This window comes from Cryptomeria japonica, chromosome 7, assembly GCF_030272615.1.
Source record: "Cryptomeria japonica chromosome 7, Sugi_1.0, whole genome shotgun sequence".
Classification (NCBI taxonomy): Eukaryota; Viridiplantae; Streptophyta; class Pinopsida; order Cupressales; family Cupressaceae; genus Cryptomeria; species Cryptomeria japonica.
The window spans coordinates 113,771,599-113,798,971 of NC_081411.1; the positions used below are offsets into that span (position 1 = coordinate 113,771,599).

Genomic DNA, 27,373 nt, shown 5'->3' on the forward strand with positions numbered 1-27,373 from the left:
CGATCTACTCTTCTCTCCAGTATGAGACCCTTCACCACCTTTGTTGAGATCCTATAACCTATTTACACATGTTAAGTTTACTTAGGATAGCTTAGTTGTCAAATGAAACTCTCATTTAATATTGTTCATGTTGGTTATCTTACGTGTCATTCTAGATAGAGATAAGTCATATCTCATTATTTAATATTAGTTTAATAATGAATTATGCATTCATTTTTGTATCAAGAGTAGTTGTAACTATCTCAACATCTCAGCAATAATATACCATTTCTTGTTGAAATCTGTGTGTGTGTGTGTGTGGAAGCTATTACAATCATGATCTTAGCTTGGGAGCCTCACTCCAACATGATATCTAGGTTTCATCTATACAAATTTCCTTCTCGTACCAAAGAATTGAGCTTTTGATAAATATCACTATTCACTTCCCACCCACATGCCAATTTGTAGACCCAACATCATTGTGGCATTGTACCTCAATTTGAACTATCATATTACTTGTCTGTGGTGACATTATTTGGGATTTTTCCAATCTCTTCATGGGCTTGAATCATCATTTCCCTATGATTTTCAGATTGCATATATTATTATTGGTCACTATTGTTATCAAGTTGCATGGTGGCATATTTTTTAGCTTGACCTCTCTTCATTATAGGTCCTACCCATAGTGGCACTGTGGACAAAAACCTGAGAAGCAAGTGTTGTTCTCATACCACGAATAATTGATGACCCATTGAAGGTGCCATGAGACTCTATTAGCTTCAACAGTGTCTACAATGTGGGTACGGATGGGGCAAAAATGTGTTTCTCTTCTCACCATAAAATGAGGTTTCTTCAATAACAAACAAGTTAGAAACCTCAATTTCTTCACTCTCTCTCTTAGCATAGAAAATGGTCAAAACTCAAAAATTGATCTTTTATTTTATTCTTCCCTTTGAAATGAAATTTTGGCAAACATTAGAATCTCTTTTGGTGATTTGGCACCTAGAATGATTTTGCCAAGGCATAAATAACCTTTCAATAAGAATACAACTAAGGCTAAGAAGAAAAGAGTAACCTTGAATAGGTGAAATGAGTCGAATGACTTTTTGGGTTAAAAGATCTTAACAATAGAAAGTCTAAAACACAATGTTCATTCAACCAAACCACCACTACAAATCCAAAACCCATGGTATAGAAGTCTTTATCAAACTTTTGTTCACTCAAAAGGATAAACAATATCCTTCTTTTAGGATGCTATAAGTTTGTGATATCTTTTTCTTCTTCTTCTTCATGAAATTTCATTTTGAGTAAAAATTGATATCCAAATCACCAAAAAATATTTAGTCACTAAATTTTGAAAACCAAAATGATACCAAATCCGCTTACCAAGACATAGCTTCAAAATAAGCAAGTTTGACGCCTTCTTCTTGCTACCTCCTAAAATTGTCTTCAATGGTGATTCCTAGATCCCATGAATATTCTATGAGTTATGCACGTTGATCCTTCATAAAGTGATTAGTATGCGTTAAGGATTCTATGTAATACCAAATGTAATGGATAGTAATTTCAATTCTATCATTGATACCTCATTATAAGTTGATCTTCACAACAACACCTAGATCCCATATATAAGAAATCTTTGAGACTTGAAACAAGGATTGAATATTTTTCTTTGTGTCCCTTACTTTGTCACCCTTTCTTACATCCTCTCTTTGATAACAATTTTTTTGCAAAGGATTAGGAAGATGCAATAAATTTGAAATTTGTGAATCTTGAACATACCTTGAAGTGCCAATTGAGAAACCACCCACTTTAACATCACCATACTTTCATTGTGATACTCTAGTGCTATAGTCAATATATTCATCCCTCTTTTCCATGAGATATATTGTTGAGATAATCTCAATCTTTCCATCTTTGTGACTCCAAGCTTCTAGCTTAGTGTTGTCCAAATTAATCATTCTATCTTCATTTTTGAAATAATCAAACTCTTTTGCTAAGACTTTTGAAATTATTATTTGTTCATCTCCTTGTTCCATCTTTTATTACCACTTGGTTTCCTCATATCTATCTTCATCAATGTTAGTTTGAAATAAATGAGATATTCTCACCTTCAATTTGATGGATGCATTATTTTTGTTTGTTCTCCTTGTTTGGGTCGAAGATGTCCTTTGTCTCTCCTTTCATATGTTGTTCTTGATTCTTGATATTTGTAGTCATATTTGGTTTATCTTCTTTCTTTTATCTTCTCATGAAGTAATTATCAAAAGACACTACAAATATTTCCTCTAAAAGATACTCCTCAAAAGTTATGAAAACCTCTCTTTCTTGAGGCATACATTTTCATGTAAGTTCTACAAATTTGTAAAATGTATGAACTTCCTTGTAAACTCTAGGTTTCATTAGATATCCATTAAACCACATAGAAATTTTGGAAATTAAAATACCATTTTAAAAAATCTTCAAAATGGAGAGCTATAGAAATCTCTCATGATTTGCAATTGAATACCTTGCAGGCTAGCAATATCTTGGCTCTAATGCCACTATAATGTCTTAAATGAAATAAAATTTGAAATAAATTTAAATTTGAAGGAAGGGAGAACAAGTGAAGTTTAATTCGCATTTCAATACCCTCATGAAATTGATTTTTTTCTTATTGAAATAAAATACTCATTAAGATTTATCAACATTCTACACAAACTATGCACTCGATTTTGAGATTTGACCACCAAATCAACTGGAAACCTCAACAGGCAATTAATTAACATAAAATGTCAAAATTTGCATGACTTGTAACTATTGTATATCATATATTCATCAATATTTATTTTCAACATAAATCTAAATAGAAAACTATTGGACTTCCCACACTAGAGAAACCTGATATGCACAAAAAGTTACTGAAACCCTTCCAAACTTTATTCAGATTAAGATATCAATTTTGATTACAAAATATGGACTTCTATATATTAATAAACATGCACTAATACTTATATAATCAAACATTACAATTGTTGCAAGGTACACATCAAATAGGATGAGCACAAAGTGTGTCAATCACTCGAAACTAAAAGAAACCTGACTAAACTTGCACAATTTGGTCTCAACACTTGGAAATGAGGTATGAAAAACCACATAATAGAAAACCATGCCCAAAAACCTAGTAATTCAACTCCTGCAAACTAAAAAAAAAGTATCGAAAGCTACAAAAATCACACATGCAAGCCAATACTTTGAAAACTATTGAAATGCTCGAATTCCTTAAGCACAATGATAACCTCCGAATGAGATTAAACTTTTGAAATCTTCGGTGTATCAATTTTAGATCACTTGGAAAATTACAAACTCCCTCTCTTCAATCTCCTTCTCCATTGGATTATCAACAACTGAAGAAACAAACAACTACTTAGCCAAATCTACAATTTGAATGCTACCAAATGTGGCCAAAACATGCAAATATGTGAAACCACTTCAATTTCCAAGTTGGGAGAACAAAACCCACAACCAAGGAGGGAGATTCTGTTGCATGTGATCTTAATGCCAAAGGCCTATTGATTTCTTCATTCGAAAAACATTGCACCACTTGTTCTGGCTTATCATAACCACTAAATGCGAAAAAAGGCCATTTGAGGATCCCAAATTCAAGAGGAAATTGATTATAATAGAATATAAATGGTGATAAAATAATGGTCTAGCCATAACCAAGTCACCAAAAGTAATTTTTATTTTACAATCTATTAGTTGCTCTTGACTTTCTATTTTAGGATTTTTGACTTACTATTTTTAGTAATTGCTATTTTTAAATTTTTAAGGGGACATGACACTTTTAAAGGAGGAGCAAGTCAATAGAAGAAAATGGCCTATTATTAAATGAATTTAAAGGTTTTTACTCACTACTTAAGGAACAAGTCAACAACAAAACATTAGATAAATCACCAATACTACACAATTGAGTATGAATATATGTTTTAATTTACCCATGATTGTTTGTCTTCTCATATGAGGATGTGAAATGAAAATAGGGAATTAGTGTGATTTTGTGGCAATGTATGGAAATCAATATCACTCGATAACAATTTGAAATTATTATTGTATGTTTATTAAGATTAATTAATAGAAATTGAAAAATATGCATTTAATAAATCAAATTTGAAAACAATGTTTACAATTTAAATTCTGCAATGAATTGTGGAAAAATCTATAGTATGTTAGTTTACCAATTTATAAATGAAAATTTGAAAAATACAATTGAATTCCACGATTCAATAATACAAATATAAATATCATTATTGTAGCTTGGATTTTGGAATTTGATTCATGAAATATAGTATTTAAAATAAATACCTAGTAACTACTAAATGTCTTTTGATTCCATTTGCTAATTCTTCTTCTCACTCTAACCATGAGATTGAGAGATTGAGAGTCATCTTCATTTTTTTCTTTTTTTTCTTCACTCTGCATACATCTTCTTAACTACATCTAAATACTACAACGTGTTATTCATTGCATCACTGATATTTGTTCTACTACTAGCATGGTTTGAAGTCTTACACGACCCACTTTTGTCACGTATGTACCTCAAGGTTGAGTTCCATTTTATAAAGAAAACTCTAGATATCATACTGAGTTGTATAAATCCTTAAGAAATTTTTCAAATCCTTGTCTAGTTTGTTTCTTATCTTTAATTTGAAGAACCCAAATACACTAAAAGCTCTCCCATCCTCGATCAATCCCAATATCATGAACATTTTGATATAACTTAACAAGTTTGAAGTATTCTGAGATTGAATTAGACAATAATTTTCTCTAGCTTAAGGTTTCCTAAAGTCTTGTTATTGATCCTAGTTGGAAGGGATCTTCAAGAGCTTAGACTATTCCCTCACTCTTGATGCAAAACATATTGACTTCTCTATAAGCTTAAGTTTATTTAAAATTATTTATATTTTCTTTCCATTGATTTTTAATTGTGAACTTGCTAAAAAATGATCGACCAAGATCCTTAATCTCCTATGAAAATTAGTTCATTAAAAGTTGACCCAGTAATTAGGATACACAAGTGACATGTCTTTTAGTAGTGCTTCTCAAAATAATTGATTTATAATCTTTGAATAAACAACTCTCATAGTACTCTTTAAAGTAGTACTTATATACAACAATGTCGTTAAAATATTTCATTGTAACAATTGGTTCTACCTCTTTGGTAGAGTGTTTGACAACAACGGTGGTAGAATACTACATTGGTATCTCAAATCCACATACAAAGACACAAATTTCTACTTGCATTAAATTGTTAGAAATAGAAAAATTGTCCACATTTGACATTAGTTGTCAGCTACTAAATTTTGAATTTTTAAATGCCCACTTTGATAGATATATCTTATTGTGGGTCAGACATACCTTTTTATGTAGTCTAGTATATTTTGAAATAAATAGTTATTTTTTGAGTTTTTTTCATAAGCATTTTCACTTTGTCCAACATGGAAAGAATATCAAAAAAAGTTAAGAGTGTCTCTACAACACTTAACCTATGTAAGAGGTCAAGAACTTTGTCTACCAAGTTGTGATGTTCATACATTAGTCCAATCAATGATTGACATTTAAAAAAAATATGTTGCATTGGTTCTTACAAGGAGATCCATTTGGTATCAACATTCTTAAGAAGCTTGTCTCTTGCAATTATTCTTTTAGCAAAAAAATTAAATTCTATAAACCATTTGAGACTTCGAAAGAAGTATGAGTAGAGCTTACGAACTAGATTTTTAACTTTTGCTAATGAATAAAACGTACTCATAAGTTGATATGATAAATTCATTATGTGGTCCAAGCAATGAATGACAATCATCTATGGTTAAGAACTAGTTTGTTGTTTTATGCAAAGACCGTTCCAATGACCTTGCGTTACTACAACTCCATTAGCTCCTACAAACAACAACTTTTTGGCAATTGTGTAGTCATCCATACAACCACTTTCATTTAAAGTTTTCTTAGCCAGTTCAAATAAACTTTGTAATGTGGAATTCTCCTTCATTTTAAGAACACATAGTAGATGAGGTTCACATACATGTTTGTGTATAGTGTACACATGCATATGTATACCTAAGAAGTATTATCTACTAGTATAGTTGATCCCTATTGATGATATTTCTATCTCCCATCTAGCTGAATTCTCAACTTTTTTGATTAAATACGTGAATGCATATAGCTGATTGAAATTCTCTCCCCATATATCCATATAGATAAAAGGGGAGGTGGTCAAGCCCAATCAATGAGTTCTTCTTCCTGTATCCATAGATAGAGGGAGGGGGCCAAGCCCATCAATGGGCCTACTATTACTAAAGACAAGCAATGATCGAGCTCTTATTGGTTGGGTTCACCTCCTACTCATGTCCCCATATGAATAATTAACTGCACTTTCTACTAAAATATAAATAGATAGTGTTTTCATGCAAATTTTAAATTATAGGAAAATGGTAAATTATAGTCTTTTCATATTTTAGTGGAGCATCTACTAAAGCTTTAAGAAAAAGGGGGCCATAAATAAGGAACAATTGCATATTAGGAAGATTGACACATGACTCCACAAATATTTTTCCCCTTTTTTTATTTATCTCCAATTTTTTTTTTTCAAATTTTATTTGCAGAAATTTATTAATTATGCGGAGAGGCATCTACATTGACATACAAATATCCATAAACAAAAAATTGATTTTGAATAAATTTGACTAAAATATAATCATTGCCACTTGTCTCTAAGTATATGACATTGTTACATTTTAATGAGAGTGAAAGAGTGCAACATTATTCAACTCCATGTATGACAATTATGTGATATCTCTGGACATTATTTTACATATATTTTTTTTAAGAATATAAGTATACTAGTAATAATTTCAATTTTAAATACAATTTAAGATGATTGCTTAAAAATAAAAAATAAAAAACAAAAAATTATATTTATTACCACCAACTCTAATTTAAAAAATTGAAGAATACCTGTGCCAAAACTGGGGCTATGGAACTGGTATGGATATCCATAGAAGCAACGGTCATTATTGGATATCACAGTTAAAAATGATCTGGTGAACATGCATTTAAAAATATGGAAGCATAGACAAGGCACGTGAACTGTCTGGTATGGAAGCATATTTATTGTTCTTACTTAAAAGGGTTTGTAGATCCTTAAAAAAAAATGGAGTTAAAATAGAGGGAGAGCTTTTCTTCTACAGATCAGTAAAGTACTAAATGTTAATGGTTGTGTATTATTTTTTTAATTTTTTATATTAAATCAAGTAATATTAATATAAGTTTTGGGGACAATTAGAAACACTTTCACGAATAAAAGTTATATTTAATAGCTATATGATAAATAAATAAGATTGTCAATATTTAGCTTATAGTGAAATAGTATTAATATAAAAGATAAAGATTTTTTTTAAAATTAAAATGGACTTAATGCTAATTTATAATAAAAAGTATGGAATTGATATAGTTGCAAAATAAAATAAAGATTTCATCCTAATACAAAATGGAAACTAAGCAAATATTATAAAATAGTACCTTTGAATGTGTGTAAACTAAAGATATACAATTTTAGTTGGAAAACCTGATGGTGCTAATAATGATTTTTGAATTTTTTATGAAAATAGAAATACCTGGGAATTCTTTAGTTTTGGTCAATCTCATTTTATTTATTTAACAATTTTGTTTCAATATGAATAAGCATAAAGTAATATATCCAATGAATTCATAATTACTTGAAAATAATATGGTTTAATGATGTAATGATTATTTGAGAGTTGAATTATATAAAAATTAACAATAAAAGGGGTTTGATGTAACTAATATAATTGTGTTAATTTAATGGTAGAAGATCTATTACTTTAAGATGAAGGGTGGCAATTAAGGCTATCTCATGATGGAAGTGATTGATTGATCTTTTTATATAAATCCTTGATATAATGTTGGAAAATTTTGATGTGTTAGTTAGTGGGGAATTATAAAATCTTTCAATAATTGTCTAAATATCAAAATAAAATTTAAATTTAGATTAAAATGTCCAAGGCTACCTTATTGGTTGTAAAATAGGTCAAGGTTACCTTTTGGATATAACATAAATATAAAAATATTTATCAAAAAACTTATACTAACAATATCATAGATAAAGTGGTATTCTTTTTTATCATGAAACAATGTGTTGGGTTTAGTAAGAAATAAAAAGAGCTTACTCACCCTCGGGACATGTTTGAATGAAAGTGTTGTAACTCAATTTTCTCATATCTAGAAATTATAGATCATATACACATATATATGTGTATATTTATTTTGAAAAGATTATATTTTTATTAATAGAAATATTATTTTCATTAATATTACTAGTATTATTCAAGATTAATGCTAATTTTATTATTAATACTACTATTACACAATAATAATATTGTTATTACTCTTAAACATGCTATTAACATTATCATTATTAATATTGCTATTAACCCAATATTAATATCTCTTAATAATTAAGTTGTTATCATTATTAATATTAATAAGTTGGTATTATTGGTATCAATGCTTACCCTTATCAATGTCCATGTATTTACATGAACCTATGTTTAAACTCCCCTTGACTCGAAGCTTTTACACTCTCCTTTTTTAAAAGTAATTTTAAGGATTCTAATAATAAAGTTTGCAACTAGTAAGACCAATTTTCTAAGAGAATTCTCTAAATAGTTCTACATGTACAAGGGATGGATGAAGATTAAGACCAACTCAAATGATTCAAGAAAGTGTAAAAGAACCACAAGTTTCTATAGCTATAGATGATCTTCAAATTATTCGTTGAAATAATAAAGTGAGAAAAACTTTCTAGAAGAATTGAGTTGTAAATTATAATTTTTTTAAAGGTGTTACAAATAGATTTACTTAGAGCTTAGCAAGTGTAGACTCTTTTTAGGCCTTCTGCTTCTACAAAAGAAGGAAAATTTCATCAATTTATATCTTTTATCAAGTCATCAACAAACCCCAACCCTGGTTAGAGAACTTGTGTTCATCTATTAGATCTAGGGAAAACAAGCATTGGGTTTGGATATTGCAAGATGAAAACCTTTTAGTTTCTAGAGCGTAGTTTCATAAAGAGTTTGCATCTATAGTTCAATTTCAAAGGAATTTAGCAACATTTAAGATACGAACTAGCATTTTGGGCATTTTCAACATATCTTTGTAATTAATTGAAGTTGTTAGGAACTTGAATAAAAAATTAAATGAAATATTTGGTTCCAAGTAGTTTTCCATATGTAAATGTATTATATATGTGTTGTATGAATTCCATGATTTTGCTATTTTGCAATCTACTTTTCAAATAGATTTGTTGAGTATTTTAAACTTAATTATTTATATGAATATTTTGGCTAATGGTCATTACTTACAACTATTAGGATAAATTACTTTTCTCCTCCACATAAATTAAAATAACTTTAACATGAATAATTTTACTTGTTAGATGGAAACAAGATAATAATTTTGTCTTTCTTCCTACAATAAATTAGCACAAGCGACTACTATGCATATTTTTAGCATATAATTTGACATTAAATATCTTAAAGGAAGGAAATATGTTGCTATTAGCATTATGTGAAAGGCCAAATCAATGTTCAATGCCTCACATCATTGTTGATTGGAGGGTAGAAATCATAGCCAAATATTCTAAGAATAAGTTTGCAATGATGTGTTGGAAGGAAATTTGTTGGATGACATGTATACAATATGTAAACAAATCATTCTCTATAAGGAAAGAATCTACCTGATGGAATAATCAAGAATGATGGGAAATATTTTTAAAGGCATTATGATACTAATTTTCTTGGTCACCCTAGGAATTTCAAGACTTATAAATAGACAAAAGAAGATTCACATGGGAGGGACTCAAGAATAATGTCCTTAAATATATCAAATATTAAACAAATAAAAAAAAGAAAACACTCTCAAAATTTTTATCAGAATGAGTTCCCAAATTTTGATTTAAGATGTCATATCTAACTTGTTGGAGTAGTTTGAGATGAAGAACTCAAAACTCTTATGACAGCTCCTTAGTTTCCATTTTATACTAGGATGAAATTTTTATTATACAGATTACATACTTTTTATTATAAATTAACACTAAGCCCATTTTAATTAAAAATATATTTTATACTAATACTATTCCATTGCAATTTAATGCTGCTATGGACAAAGTAAATATTGACAATTCTATTTATTTATCATATAGCCATCAAATATAACTTCTTGAAAGTGTCTTTAATTGTTTCCAAAACTTGTATAAATATTACTTGTTTTAATATAAACAATTTAAAAAATAATACACAACCATTTACATTTAGCACTGATTTGTAGAAGAAAAACACTCCCTATATTGTTACTCCATTATTTCATTTAAGGATCTACAAACCGTTTTAAGTAAGAACAATAAATGGAAATATTCCTCGACACAAACAATTAATGTGATGAATAAGTTTTATGTTTTCAACACAATCTACCTGCAAGTGAACCAGAAACAATAGACTAATAGGAAAAAAATTTAAAAAAACGATAAGCTCCTCTATAGTTTCATACTATGTTTGCAACAAATTTCCTTCATTCTTCTGAATGTAGATGAGGGAGAGGAAGGCATTGCCCTTTATAAGCATGTTTCTAGTCAGTTGGTGTACATCGTAAGATTGCTTTTGGTTGGCATGCATTGAATGTTTCTAGCAAGTTGTTTTATCTTTTTCCACCCATCTGGACAAAAAAGGAAAGGTGCTTTCCAATAGGGTAAAGGGTCTTATATATGTGCATCTTAACTTCACCCCTTCCAAAATCTTATATGGATATTTGTGCTTTTTGAATTTTAAAGGTACATTTTTGGAGATAAGCATTGACATGACATATTTAGGACACCACTATTGATCTCATTTTGTTCCTCTGATCCCTCTCTACTAATATATACTGATATAATAGTAAACTTGAAAACAATATGAGATGATGCCACACAAATAAGCTTTTTCATTGAGATGAGATTCCCAAGAAAGTAAACCTGCAAGTGATGTTTGCAATGGCTGAATCTGCTGTCGTTTGCCGTTCTGCTGCTATCTTGCTTCCAATCAGATCAGGCCATGAGGTTCCACTTGCAAGAGCTGTGAAAGCTGTAACATATTTGTTTAATCCTGTAGATATTAAATAGTGCAGAAAATATGTAATTTTTATATAAATCATGCTATCAAGAATAGATAAACTCCTCCTAATGCATAATAAATTAAAGATTTTAGGAAAAAAAGTAGATGATATCATTATGATAAACTATAGAGGAAGAACAGAAAATGAACCTGTTACACAGCTTATCAGATCTGTAAGTTTAATAAGAAGATAGGAAATCCCAGTCATCCAACACAGGGAACCAATGAAAGCCAACCATCCATGAGCAATATCACTAGGGGGAATAAAAGCAAACAAAATTTTCCAAGGAAGATTTATTAATCGCCAAAGTATTTTTAATGATCGAAGGGGAACCCCACTATTCTTTCTCGTTTCACAGTCTTCCACCTGCTCATATGAAAAATATAAAGATTTAGTGAAAATGAATTCCACAGGTGATCTTATCATTGTATTCTATCGTATAAAAGACAGTGGCACCATTGTTTTTTAATGTAGACAAACATAGATATAAGCATTTATATTAATATTAAAATTTGACTTCTCAATCAAAGCAACTGTGAACACCTAACATTCTTCTCGAAGGACTGGCCTACAAACAATGGATATAAATTGCATGTATAAATTTACTTAAAATGTCAAATACTTTGTGCTCAAAGATAAATTTAAAAGTCCTTTGTCAATTAGGACATAGTTCAAAGGAAAATGAGATCATGGATTTAAATACACCCTGGAGGATCACACCTAACCAAGAAAAGTAACTTCCCATCATACAAGTAAATTTTTAACTAGCAACAACAACCAAGTTATTTCAGTTGATAAAAAAAACAACAAATTTATTTCTCAATTGCCTTTACAGAATAGCCTGAACTAGAGACTGCAACGAGAAAATATGCATCTTTTACAATTATTGTAACGAACCCAATTAATAGTTATACGTTGTCAATTGTCACTGTATAGGCTAACCTCTGTTATCGGTAATTCTAGTCCAGATGATCTATTTATGCATAAGCTAAGGGTAAGGTTTTATGGAGAGGGTTTTCTAAAAAAAAAATTTCCGGGGGTGCTGTTGAAATTTGTTAGGAATATTTTTAAGTTGATGGTCTCTTCAAGTTCCGGAATTTAGGGATGCTCATGATCTCATCTCAAGAAGAATGTTGAAAAAAATAATTTTTTTCTGGTGGAAATTTATAATAGTAGCTAATTGACAAGTCCAAGAAAAAATTTCTAAGCTGGTGGAGCAATGTCTAGCCCCACCCCAATTGCACCCACTGAAATATGCAGTCCTAAAAATAGGGGCTGCTATCCTAACTAAAGAGAACAACAAGTTAATCTTTTTATCTGGGCCTCATATTTTCAATTCTGCAATTGTTAATCTATGTAATTTATGCTTTTTGCATTCAATTATAATAGAATTAGATTTTATTTTGGAGCTCCATTCTTTTTCCCTGTTTTTCTTGGTATTTGCAGGTTTAGTTTTTCATTTCTAGTCAGATCCTTGTACAGGTTTAGTTAAATTTTTACAACCTTTCTATCTCCACATTTTTTGGACACTTGTAAATAAAATCCCATAGCACTCTTTCTTTTTTATTAGACAAGGAATACAATTTACATAAATTAAATCAAATTACAAAAGATCAACAAGAAGAAAATAGGAAGAATAAGAGGGTCTTTAAACAACCAATGGAAGACCAAGAGTCACAACTTAGAATTCTACACAAAGGTGTCCCTCATGGGAGTTGAACTTGGGTCTCCACATTGAGAACTCAATGCTTTAGCCAACTAAGCTCAACCCCTTGGATAAAGTTATTAACAAATAGGATTAATGGGTTATTTTTGGGTAACCTTCTCTTATTAAATAGAAATAGAAAATCTTAAAAATAAGAAGAATATTGTGTTTCAATTTGAGAATTGGGAAGTTATGATGATTATATGAAAATTAAAGAGAAAATGTTACATAATTGAACTTTTCTTCCTTTAAATCTAGTCTTAATACTTTTTCTAAAGAATGAATTTTTTTTTAATATCCACCTTGTTTGAAACATTTGTGAATTTTGGAAGATTTTTTTGAATGATCCCAAGAATATCAAAAGAAGATTTCTAGGTGGTGTTTGCACAGGAGAGAGAGACTCACCCATAAGAGAGTAAGGCACACAAAAGTAGATCTATAATGAGAGTTATGTCATGTTCACTTTTTCAAATTAAAATATTTGGAAGATTTGTAATCTATCTCTTTAATATATGTAGGCTAAGAGATGTTAGTCTAAGGGATAAAGTTATAAAATAATTTAATAATAAAATGCTAAGTTAGTCCTAGTAATTTAAATAATTTTAAAACATTGTGAAAAGACAAGTTAAATTTTATTATTAGAAAGTGGGTTGTCTAAATGGGATATAATAAGGCTTTGTATATTATTTTATTTAAGTTTTCTAAGTTGACATTTTAACTGAGATTTTTTAGACGGAAATGAAAATAAAAATTAAAACACACCAAAATGGAGTTGACAAAAATAAGAGTTTTGCTTAAATGAAAGTATCCATTATTTATTTAAATCAAACACCTTCTCAAAGTTTGAGCAATAATGTTCATCTTCTCATGTAAAATTAAAAAACCTCTTGATTTTCAATTTAGATTGGAGAATAAAAATTCATTTGTCCTTTCATTGTAATTTCATTCAAGGATGACATTTAAGTGGAAAGTTTAGAATTAATTCCAATTGCTAGCTAAGCATTCAAAAATATTGATAGAAGGTGGTGTAATATTATTAACACCTTGATCTCCAGTATCACCATCATTTATTGTTGCATGACATTTTACTCTTACTATATCATCTAGTTGGTCATTGTACAACTTCTAGGGAATGTTGTATTAGCTAGAAATCCCTACCGCACCCATTTTACAATGTATATGGTGTAATCTTGGCACTCTTTGCTCCTTTGCCAAACAACATTATTTCTAGTGGTTGCACAACTTGGTATTTATGTTCAATTATTGTATTAATGAAGTTTGATGGTATTGTTTATGTCTATTGGTCTATTCTATCATGATCAATTAGGTCTAATGAAGACCCTTAAACTATTATTTTGGTTCTCACAAACAAATAGAATGGTATCAAGGTAACAATTTAATAACTTATGTTGTAAAAAAAAACTTTAAATTATATTTTAAAAAAACCTTATGATTTAGTATTAAAATAAAGGTTATTTTAAAAGAAAAACCAAAAACAACACAAGGAATGAGATCCAAATTCAAACATATAAACTATATATTCTACTTGTCATTCTTTTTAAAAGGCCCCATACATTTACGACATTTAAAGGTATGATATATTTTTAGAATATGGCATATAATATTTAGCATATGATAATGATTAAAATAATACTTCTTTTTGTAAATTTATGTAAGGTTTATGGTTAGAAATATTTTAAAAATAATAATTGATTTTCTATTTTGTAGGTTTAGATGACTATTTTGTTATGATATTAGAAAATCATTTAGTTTTCAATGTTATCATTCTTAAGGATAATATGTGTGGTTCTCTACCAAAATTCTATATTTGTATTTAATTTGGAAGGTGTGCATCTAGAAAATATTATCTATGTTATTTTGAAACACAAGTGCATAAGGGTTGACTATATGCAACTATTTACATCAGTATTTTTAGTTAACATTAGTCTACTGTTTCGTAAGTGTGTTTCCCATTGCAATTTTACTATCAATTGTCATGCAAGAAGTTTGATTGTTGGGACATTATAGTGATATAAAATATCAAGATTCTGATATTTTGTTTATGAATTTTTTTTTGGAGTTTTGGGGATTGTAGTTTTATCCTTTTGGAGGAGGGAAATCCTTCTAAAGAAGAACCGCTATGGTGGTGAGAGATCCACCTTGGTTCTTATTGTGGGATTCGTGCAAAGTCTCAACTTAGGATCATAGATTATTTGTATGAAGCTTAGGGTGCTAGATGACAAAATAAATGACTGTAGCATGAGAAGTCTACAAACTATTCGTGCAAAGTCTCATCTTAGGATCATAGATTATTTTTATGAAGCTTAGGGTGCTAGATGACAAAAGAAATGACTGTAGCATGAGAAGTCTACAAATTATTTGTCAAAATTTCAAACTTGGAGAAGAAATTAGAAATTTATCTCTCAAACATGTCAACTATTTGACATAATGCATGCTAACTATACTTGAAAGAAGGTGAAAAAAAAATGATCTAAAATAGTTAAATTAGATTATTAGCTTATTTAATTCCCATAATTAAGATTACCAGAATTAATTAATTTAATTATTTAATATTATCCATAAAAACATATTAAAAAGATAATATTATTTATTAATTTAATAAAATTATAAAGTAAATGTAATTGCTAGTTAAATCACTTAATTCAAATTTAAATTAGAAGAGAGAAAAATCTGGAAGGTGGCTTATGAAATGGTTATAAAATAGTAGATTGAGCCTCATTTAAGATAAGTTATTTCTTTTATTATTTTGAAGAGCTTGAAGCTTGAAACCCTAAAACAAAAACCTTAAAAGGTTGTTGATTTTGATAATGAAACTATCTGTCGTGTCCTAGCTAGAGGGGGAAATATTATTCATGTATTTCACAGTATACTTGCAAGGTATTCCTAATGTATTTCACAATATACTTGCAAGGTATTCCTAATTTTGTGAAGTCTCCTTCTAAGAGAGATTTGTTGGTTTATTCCCAAATTAGCAATATTATTAAGGATTTGGTTTTATTGCAAATATTTGTTGGACGTCTTGTCTAGTCCATTATTGAAGATTGTAATGGATAGATTTTGATAACATTCTTGGGCGTGGAAGCTGAGTAAGATAGCCGCTTCATATTTATGTTTGGCGTAGTTTTCTTGATCAGTGTGTGGCAACCCTCATTTCCTGTGGACATGCTGTTGATAACTGATGCTGCTCTAGCATGCAGCTAGATTAGTTTAGTTAATAGTTTTTTGTTTACTCATGCAAATAAAGCATGTACTCCAACATGCATTAATCCTTAGGACTATTTTTAGTTTTGTTTTTTGCATGAATTTGTTTTTAGTAAACAAAGCATGATGTGCATGCACTTATTGTATTCTTAATTTAGGGAGTAGTTTGCTTTTTTTTAGTTTGAGAGCCTTAGTAGCTTTCCATGCAATGCTAGGAATATATTTAGAACTGCAGTTATTATTAATTCTTCTAGGCTACAAATTCTTTATATATACAACCTCTATGTAATTTTTTAATTAAGCTTTAATAAAGATATTGGTGTGTGCAATTCCAAAAAACCAAGGCACTTTTTTTTTTATTCTGAATTGTGATTTCTTTTTGCAATTTCTTCTTTTTGTTGTTATTGTTTGCTAATCAATTGGTTCAGAGAGGATAGGTCAGGTTCAAAATTCTACAAGTGGTATCAGAGCAGGTAAAATTGTTTTGGGTTAAAGTTTTATTGTTGGAATTTCGGCAAAGTTAATCATGTCGAATTCTAACCATATGCCCGTTCCAGAATTTGATGGGAATGATTATGATTATTGGTGCATTAAGATGCTGACCTTTTTTGATTGGAAAAGATTTGTGGGAGATTATTGAATCAGGTTATGAAGAGCCAACTGATTGGAATGCTCTTACAGCCAATGACAAAATAGCTAGAAAGGAAGCAAGGAAAAAGAATGCTCAAGCTTTGTTTCACATTCAGATAGCTCTTGATAAGAGCTTATTTCCAAGAATATCAGGAGCAACAACTACCAAAGATGCCTGGAAGACTCTACACGAAGCTTACTAGGGTAGTGATCAAGTTAAAGTGGTCAAGCTTCAGACATTGAAGCGAGAGTTCGAGAATTTGAAGATGCAAGAAGTCGAAAGTATAAGTGATTATTGTGTCAGAGTCAAAGATGTGGTCAATAAAATGGCTACACTTGGGGAAATTGTAAGCAATGAAGTTTTGATAAAAAAGGTGTTGAGATCTTTGACACCCAGATGGAATCATGTACCAATAATCATAGAAGAAAGCAAAGATTTGACAAAACTACAGTTTGATCAACTAGTTGGATCCTTGATGTCTCATGAAGAAAGATTGGAAGATTCTTTTGAAGATGTAGAGAAAGCATTTTCCTCTAAATTGCTAATCACAAAAAATGAAGATGCAAGCAGCAGTGGTGCCAAAATCAATCAAGGTCAAGGTAAAGGGCAAAGCCAAAATTCTTCAAGAGGTAGAGGAAGAGGTGTCTCAAGAGGAAGTGGTGCTTTCAGAGGAAGAGGTAGAGATAGATTTGATAAGAGAAATATTCAATGTTACAATTGTAATAGGTATGGCTACTTTGAAAGAGAATGCAGATTGAAAGAAGGTAAAAGTGCTAACTATGCTCAAGAAAGTAGTGAGAATCCTCCTGATCACTTATTTTTATCTTATGCCAAGGGTGAAAATACTAGTAAAAATGTTTGGTACCTAGATTCTGGATGGTCTAACCACATGACAGGGAATGAGAAGTTGTTCTCAACAAAGGATGGAAGTTTCAAATCCAAGATCCAGCTTGGTCATGATAAATCATTGGAGGTTGCTGCCAAAGGAGCTACGGAGGTCCAAACAAAAGAAGGTATAAAGAGTATTCATGATATTTACTATAATCCACAATTGAAGCACAATTTGTTAAGTGTTGGGCAGCTATGTGAGAAAAATTATAAAGTAGTCTTTGAGAATAAGACATGTACTATCTATGATAAGAATAAGGGTAATAGGGTGATCACTGTTGTTCCTATGACAAGAAATAGGATGTTCCCCTTGAGGTTTGGTGAACATAACAATAGTTTGGCAAATATGGCTTATGAGGATTCAAGTTGGTTATGGCATCTCAGGTATGGCCATTTAAATTTTCATAGTTTGAAGTTTCTAACCTCACATGCATTAGTTTATGGTTTGCCCAAGGTTGAGGAACAAAAGGAGGTTTGTGAAGGTTGTGCTAAAGGAAAGCATGCAAGGGAAAAGTTTCCAAATGGGAATGCATGGAGGGCTCACCACCCACTTCAGCTTGTTCATTTAGATATATGTGGTCCTATGCAGACTAAGAGTTTGGGTAAGTCATCATATTTCATCACTTTTATTGATGATTACTCACAAAATTGTTGGGTATATTTTTTAAAGGCCAAAGATGAAGCCTTGGATACATTCAAGAAGTTTAAAGCCCTTGTGGAAAATGAGAAAGGGTGCAAGATCAAGTGTTTAAGGACTGATCATGGAGGAGAATTTTGCTCAAAGGCTTTCCAAAGTTATTGTGATTTTAATGGTATCAAGAGGCAACTTACTACTTCATACACACCTCAACAAAATGGAGTAGCTGAAAGGAAGAATTGTATTGTGGTTGAAATGGCAAGGTGCATGTTACAAACCAAGGGATTGAGCAATTCTTATTGGGGAGATGCAGTTGCTACAACAGTATACATCCTCAACTGTAGCCCCACTAGTGCACTAGAAAAGATGACTCCTTATGAAGCTTGGTATGGTAAAAGGCCTAATGTTAATCATTTCAAAGTTTTTGGTTGTTTGGCTTATGTGCATGTACCTGATCAGAATAGATATAAGTTAGATGCAAAGAGTGAGTCATGTATTTTTATTGGATATAGTGAGAAAAGCAAGGCTTATAGATTGTATAATCCCCTCACTAACAAGCTTATTGTCTCAAGAGATGTGATTTTTGATGAAGGGGGAGTTTATGGTCATCAAAAAGGCCATGTTGAGAAGCCAAAGTCTATTTTGAATGATGATATAATTGTTGATATTGATCATGAGCAGCCAACTAATGTTTCTATATCCAGTGGTTTAACTCCACCAAGCAACCCTTCATCAAGTTCTTCAGTACCAAGTTCAAGTCCAGCTTCTTCTCCAAGTTCTACAAGGAAAGTAAGGAGATTGAGTGATATCTACTAGAGGAGTGGAAATCAAATACATGAAGAAAACCCAGTATGTGAGACAGTGAATTTTGCTTTATTAGCCAAGGCTGATTTTGAACCATCATGTTTTGAAGATGCATGTACTAATGAGGTTTGGGTGAAAGCCATGGAAGAAGAGATGGATTCCATTCACAGGAATGACACTTGGGAGTTAATAGAACTTCCACATGACAAAAAAAGGATTGGCACCAAATGGGTCTACAAGACCAAGTTTAACAGTGATGAGAGTGTTGAAAGACACAAGGCAAGATTAGTTGCTAAAGGCTTCACACAAAAGTATGGAATTGATTATGAAGAGACATTTGCACCAGTAGCAAGACAAGAGACCATAAGAATGTTGATTTCATTAGCAGCTCAGAAGAAGTGGAGCATACATCATATGGACGTGAAAAGTGTCTTCTTGAATGGGTACTTAGAAGAGGAAGTATATGTGGAACAACCACAAGGTTTTGAAGTGGAAGGAAAAGATAATTATGTCTACAAGTTGAAGAAGGCTTTGTATGGCCTCAAGCAAGCACCAAGAGCATGGTATGCCAGGATTGATGGATACTTTCAGGAGAATGGCTTCCAGAGAAGTAAGAGTGATCCTACCCTTTACTACAAACAAGAAGGTACTAATATTCTCATCATAAGTTTGTATGTTGATGATCTTTTGTATATGGGTAGTAGTTCTAAGATGAAAGATGAATTCAAAGCTGCTATGATGAAATAATTTGAGATGAAAGATCTTGGTCTAATGAAATATTTTCTAGGAATGGAGGTTTATCAAAGTAAGGATGAGATTTTCATTTGTCAAACAAAGTATGCATAGGATATGCTGAAGAAATTTAATATTATTGATTGTACCCCTGCCTCCACTCCAAGTGCTCATGAAGATTTGTTATGTAGAGATGATGGTGTTGATTTAGTTGATGAGATAGCTTACAGAAGTATTGTGGGGAGTTTGATGTTTCTAATCCACATGAGGCCTGATATTACCTATTCAGTTTCACTTGTTTCAAGGTATATGACAAATCCATTTAAAATACATATGAAGGTAGCCAAGAGGATTTTGAGGTATGTGAAAGGGAATTTAAGTTTTGGTATTCATTACCACTCTTCTAAAAAGTTCAATCTAGTAGGCTTTAGTGATTCAGATTGGGGAGGTAGTATGGATTACCATAAATCTACATCTGGAAATTGTTTTTCTTTTGGTTCTAGTTTGATTACCTGGAGCTCGAAAAAACATAGTATTGTTGCTCTCTCATCTACAGAAGCGGAGTATGTTGCAATTACCTCAGCAGGTACACAAGCTCTTTGGCTCAGAAAAGTTTTGGAAGAAATTGGAGAAAAACAAATTCAGCCTACAGTAATTTATTGTGACAATGTAAGTGCCATCAAGTTAGCTAAGAACCCAATTCATCACAGCAGAACAAAGCATTTTGATTTAAAATATCACTTCATATGAGATTTGGTGCAGAAGAAGGATGTCGAATTGAAGCACATCAACACCCAGGATCAGCTAGCAGATATATTCACCAAAGCGGTTGCGAAAGCTCAGTTTATAGCACTACGAGATAAGATTGTCAGCCCTCTCAGCATCAAGGGGGAGTATGTTGATAACTGATGCTGCTCTAGCATACAGCTAGATTAGTTTAGTTAATAGATTTTTGTTTACTCATGCAAATAAAGCATGTACTCCAACATGCATTAATCCTTAGGAATATTTTTAGTTTTGTTTTTTGCATGAATTTGTTTTTAGTAAATAAAGCATGATGTGCATGCACTTATTGTATTCTTAATTTAGGGAGTAATTTGCTTTTTTTTAGTTTGAGAGCCTTAGTGGCTTTCCATGCAATGCTAGGAATATATTTAGAACTGCAGTTATTATTAATTCTTCTAAGCTGCAAATTCTTTATATATATACAACCTCTATGTAATTTTTTAATTAAGCTTCAATAAAGATATTGGTGTGTGCAATTCCAAAAAAACAAGGCACTTTGTTTTTTATTCTGAATTGTGATTTCTTTTTGCAATTTCTTCTTTTTGCTGTTATTGTTTGCTAATTAGTTGGTTCAGAGAGGATAGGTCAGGTTCAAAATTCTACACATGAGAAAGCTTTATTGCTGGTGCGAGTTATTATCCTTGGCGCTGCTATATCATCATTATGTGAGGCTTCTGTTATGACACGATTTCATTGGTCTATGGTGTGAGTATTTGGCTATTGCATAAGAGCAAGATTGCTGATTGGTTAGTTTCCATTTTATGGTGCGAGTTTTGATATGGGTGAGTTCTTGCCGTGCATATCGAATCATTTCAATTCTGCGTGAGGTTCTTTCATGGCCACTGAGAGGAGTATTGTAGATTAAGGACAAGACGTCTAAGCTTTCATTGCACAGTTTGACCTGGTTTTGATCGTAATTCTATTCATTGTGATATAATATGCTAACAATAATGCTAGCAGCATTAATAGACTCAATATTGAATTGGTATTTGTAGTCATGGGAACCTTTTGATTCTATAATTTGGTGCATTCATATTCCTTGTTGTAGCTCAACCGGAGAAGAATATTTCTCCCCAAAAGTTCTGTATTCAAATTTTGGGCTGGACGTAAGCTAAGGTGCACATTGTAATCCTCTATTTGTAGCAAACTGTTTATAATTTGAAATATGTCATTTTTGAGTTTTGCTGAATAATAAATTGGTGAATTCAAATCAAAATCTGCTCTTTGTATTTTGTACTGTTTCTTAAAGCTATTGCATGTACTGCTGTTGGAAAGCATTAATCCGAAACCATATAATCGGAAAAACATATACTTACATGAACAACAAGATATCAAATTGTGAATGAAAAATTACACTATTTTGGGAAAGGGATCTTTACATTGACAGCATGATAAGAGTCTATTCGCAAAGTTTCGAGACTCGCCCAGACTTCATAGAGTTGGCGAGTCGGGTCACCCTCGGCGCGTTCCAAGGACTCGGACTCGACTGAGCCTGGGCAAGAGCCATCAAGTCTTGCGGACTCCTCGAGTTCAAGTGAGTCTCGTCTCTTGGACTAAGACAGATTCATTTTTTTAATTTTTTTTTGTAAATCGTAAAATGTAAATTCTTTTTGATTTATGACATGCTTCCACAAGGCTGTGGTTATTCTGGTTTCAAAAAGGCGTCGATTACATTACCGTATACCGAAAATAACCTTCGTGTTATAAATAGGATTATAGCAGCTGCAACGCTTCTATCGAGCCCCACAACCATTCTGATCCCAGTCTTGTATTTTTTGTGTCTGCATAACACGAAAGTTTTGCATTGTATGACATCATGGTTTTGGAGCTAGATTAGTCGTATCCCTCTCAATATATATATAAAATATAACATTTAACTCTCCATCTTTGTCTTCAAGTCACTCGCATTCCCTTCATCAAAATATGTATATGAAATATAACATTTCCCTGTCTTTTTTTTAATACTTGAAGTTATATTTCATGTATATTGTGGTGGGATATTTGAGAGTGGTTTCAGATCTCTAGGAGTTATAATGCAAACTTTTAGGGTTTAGAAGAACTTAAAAATTCTCTTAGTCAAATTTCAGCAATTAGTATGCTTCTATTAGCATCCTCTCACTCTCTCTATCTCTTTCACTTTATCTATCCTTAACTCTAAACTTGTCTCTCTCCCTATCACTCTTCCTCCTATCCCCTCTTTTTACCTCTATCTCACTCTCCTCTCTCCCCCAAGATCTAGGCCTATTTCTCTACTCCCTCCACTCTCCCCCCCGCACCTATTCTCCTCCTCTGCCACCCTCTCTCTCTCTCTCTCTCTCTCTCTCTCTCTCTGCGAGGGGTGCTACCCTCAACCTCATTTTGGTGTTGCCCCCATACCCCCATCAAACTATAAGTCTAAGCATGTAATAGGCCATCCCTTGTTGAAAATCTTTGCATATTCATAATTAAAAAAAATATTATAGCTGCTACATCATCTAGGACCTACCTTAGATTCCTTCAAAGGAGGGATGTAGGCCTCTTTGCACCATAGACTTATAGTTATTGTTTTGATATTTGTTTAGAACATTTGATGTGATGGATTTCATATCCCATGAGTTTTTTAAACATTTGACAACATTTATATATCTAAGTGTGATATTTCCTTCAACTGAGACCAAGTCCGTGACAAGTTTGAGTCTCCGATCTATGATTTTTAAGTTTCTTTTAATCAATTTTTATTTGATATTTATTTAGGATAATTTTTTATTTTAAAGTTCTATTTTAAATCCTAAACTTTGGGACAATTTGATTTTAACTTAAATCCCCAAAATTGGGTTTTGTGTTAATGATAGTTAATGTTACACTTGTATGCTACAACAATAATTGTGAGCCATTAATTCTTATGTTCATGTATTTGTGTTAAATCCATCTTAGGTTTCAAGGTTTAGATTGGAAGTAGGTACTTAAAATCAAGTTTTTATTGATACTCTTTATCTATGTGGTAGTTTTGCATGTAACTAAGAGGTTTTATCCTTGTGGCATGTGTTGCTATTTGTCAAAGTTATTATTTATTTTAAAATATTGATTGCATCTGCTTCTTGGTTCTTAATTTAAGTCAAGGATTAATTATAGTGTTGTTAAATTCAATTATTGCAAATAAGTCATAATCTATAAAATCTTGGTTGTGAGAAGAAAACATTTCAAAAGTTTTTGTATCTAACTTTTTAATTACTTCAACCAATCATTATATCAAATTAAAAAATTTAAGCAACAATTCTATAGTCTATAATTACTTTCTTCATTTAATAATTTAATTAATATCAATCATCTTTCTTTCTATTGGTTCATGTTGGGAATACTCATTGCAAAAATTCACATATAAAATATTTTATACATTATCATAAAAGTATATTGTTGACTTTAACATTATGTTGTCTCCTTAAATGACATTTGTGATGTCATTCATATCTATTCAATTAAATATGCAATTTTAAAAAATTATTAGATACTATGTAATTTATAAAATACCTATCTACTTTATGTATTGTCTATGCAACAATTACCATATTTTTTGTTACAATTAATCATATTCAATATTTTGATTGTTTTTAATATTTTTATTTATTATGTATTTATTATTTGTACAATATAAATACATTATTATTGTATAAAATAAATAGATACATGTATTGAATGCATTTTTTAGGCAACAACAAGGGATGAGCCCAAAGAGCGATGAATCGAAAGTGATGGTGAGGGTTTACAACTGTGTGTGCTAGGGCTTGGCCCTAGTTGTATCTTCTTTCCTCTTCCCGTGCGCATCTTTTTTGTGCGGGTTGGTTTGTGGGTGCAATGTCCCTGGGGTTTGCTTGGTGAGGGTTGTGCGTGGTGGGGTGTTGAGTGGGGTCGTGGTGCTTGGGGTTTGTACTGGGCGTGGTGGTGGCTCTGATTGGGTGGTATTTGGAGTGGGTTTTTTGTTGTTTGTTGTGGGTGGGAGGTCAATGTCTTCGTCATTGGTGATTGTTGATGAGGGGAGGCATAATGGCCCTTCTTCAGATCTACATGTGAATCAATCTGCTTCCTCCTATGTTGGTGAAGGGTCGAAGCTTAAGAAAGTTAATGGTTGCCTGTTGCGGTGTCAAGATCGTTCGGTGTTGGTTCTCCCTCCTTAATCTATTGGAGAGGATGTTGTGTATTGGAGTAATCATGCCTTGATTTGTAAATTCCTTGGGATCCACATTTCTCTATCTTCATTGGAAGCTTGGATTCAAAGGACTTGGCAAGTTGAGGGGGATATGGAAATCATGTTGGTGACCAACAATTACTTCATGGTTGTTTTTTCCAGTATGGCGGATCGTAATAGGGTTTTTGAAGGAGGTCCCTATTTTTATAACCGGGTGGGCTTATTTATGAAACCATGGCATATGGGTTTTAATTCAGCGGAAGATCTGCCTTCGAGGGTTCTAGTTTGGGTTCGTCTCCCAAGATTACCATTAGAATTTTGGAGAGAGGATATCTTATGCCGGATTGCTAAGCTTATTGGGAAGTCGGTTGCTATTTCTCAACAGATGCTGGATAAAAAGGTAATCTCGTTTGCTCATATTTGTATTGAGGTGGATTTAAATAACGCTTTGCTAGATTCTTTAGAGATTTGTTTAGGCTCAACGTCATGGGTTCAACAACTGGACTATGAATCTCTTCCTTTTAGATGTTGAGTTTGTCATGAATATGATCATCTTCAGTGCCAATGCCCCCGTGTTAATAGACATGCTACTGGTAATAACTCGTCTAGGCCCCTGCATGTAGCGAGTGATAAGGGAGATAAGGGTAAGGCTCCAGTTTCTGTTGGGGGTTCTGTTGGGGATGGGTTTGTGCCAGTTATACCTCGCACTAAAGGCACAGGGCATAAGAGGTCCCTTAAGGAAAGGCAGGGTGAAGAGGATTTTAATTGCTTTGAGGTTTTGGCATTGGAGGAAGGAATTCCAATGGATGTTTCATCTAGGGTAGTAGGATTGGGAATGTCTGGGGGAGAGAATTATGATGTTCTGGTTCCTCAGGTTCCCCTGATCCCCCATGATATTTCTTATGATCCACAGGGGCACCACTCAAATGACTTGGGTCTTTTGTAGGATGATGTTGTTCTGGTAGACCTAGCTAAGAAGGTTTCAAAATTTGGTAAGGCCAAGGGATCTTCTCATGCTTTGGGTTTATCTTAGCAACCCCTTAAGAAAAGTTCTTTGGATTCCTCTAAAGGAGGTCGCAAATCAAATCAGGAAAAGCTTCAGTCAACTGGGGATTTGTTAGTGGAGTCTGGGTTGGTTAAAACCATAGATGCCCACTTTTCACATTCCCTTAAGTGATTATTCTTTCCTAGAATGTGTGAGGGTTGAATAGCCCCTCTCATCAAAAAGCTATTCGCGAATTGGTGGGTGTTCATTCTCTTGATATGTTTTGTATTCAAGAGACAAAGTTCTTGTTGATCTTATGCTTCAACAGGCTCAGGGAATGTGGCGTTATGGGCAATGTTAATGTATTGGTTCCTTGGGCTGCTCAGGTGGTTTAGCTCTCTTATGGGACCCAAGCAAGATTGTTCCTCTTTGGTGGCTCTCTAGTCAATCTTCTATTTCGTTGGGTGCATCAATTTTTTAATCTGGGGAGACAATTTTGGTTACAAATATCTATGCTCCCATTGATATTCAGGGTAAAACCCAACTTTGGTCTCATCTAAGGTATGTTAGGTCATGCGCTCCTTTTATACCTTGTGTTTTGGCAGGTGACTTTAACTCCATCTTGAACCTTGTTGAGAAGAGAGGTGGATTGCCTCGGTTGGGGCCTTCTTCTGCTCTGTTTCAAAATAATGTTGATTTTCTTGGTCTTGTTGATGTGAAGCCATCTAATTGGATATTCACTTGGTCTAATCGACGGTGTGGTGAGGATGCTATTTCAGAAAGATTGGATAGATTTTTGGTCTCATGCTATTGGGTAGCCCGGATAGAGTGCTTTCTAGTTCAGAGATCTTGGATTGGTGTGGCTCTGACCATTGGCCAATCAAGTTTTTTGCTGGTTTGCTTAATAGTCATAAGAATCCTCCCTTTAAGTTTCAACTCATGTGGCTTCGGGATGACTCTCTTCATGATCTTATGGCACAATGATGGCGTGACGGGGGGCTTGCCTATGGTACATCGATGTATACTTTTGTCAAAATGTTACAATTTGTGAAGTTCAACTAAAAAAAGGGAATAGGGAGTCTTTTGGTAACCTTTCTTTGAGGAAATGAAGGGCTCAAGAGTGCTTAGATGATATTACTCGCCATATTCGAGACTTTGGTTTCACAGAGGTATAGGGTTGTACTGAGTCTCGAGCCTTGAAGGTTTTGGAGGAGTGGGAGCTCCAGGAAGAGATCTTTTGGAAGCAAAAAGCTTAGATAGATTGGCTTCATGAAGGGGATCCTAATACAACTTTTTTCCATAAATCTGTGCAGGCTCATCGACAAAGAAGTGTTATTTCCTCTTTGGTCAATTCAGATGGCATTCAATTGACTTCTCTGCAGGTGATGTCTCATGAGGCTATTCAGTTTTATTATGCTCTTTTCTCTGATGATATGCCCCCTGCCCCTGAGGAGGAGTGTCATATTATTACCTATATCCCGTTTGTGGCTACTCATTTGATGAATGTCTCTCTCAATCATCCGGTGACCATGCCTGAGCTTGAAGAAGTTGTTTTTGGGATGGCTAAAGGCAAGGCTCGTGCCCCAAATGGTTTTCCAATTGATTTTTTTCAAGTGTTTTGGGATATTATTAAGGCAAAT

At 32.4% G+C, this 27,373-nt stretch overlaps 1 protein-coding gene across 3 annotated transcripts in view; it reads right to left on the minus strand.

Moving 5' to 3' along the window:
• LOC131061222 (magnesium/proton exchanger) overlaps positions 1-27,373 on the minus strand; it is a 115,135-nt gene that overhangs the window by 4,297 nt on the left and 83,465 nt on the right. For all 3 annotated transcript variants that reach the window (XM_057994756.2, XM_057994758.2, XM_057994757.2), the window contains 2 exons: positions 11,331-11,547; positions 11,042-11,171 (listed from right to left, as the gene is read on the minus strand). In XM_057994756.2, coding sequence (XP_057850739.2) covers positions 11,042-11,171; positions 11,331-11,547 — 347 coding nt within the window. The remainder of the gene's footprint in view (positions 1-11,041; positions 11,172-11,330; positions 11,548-27,373) is intronic.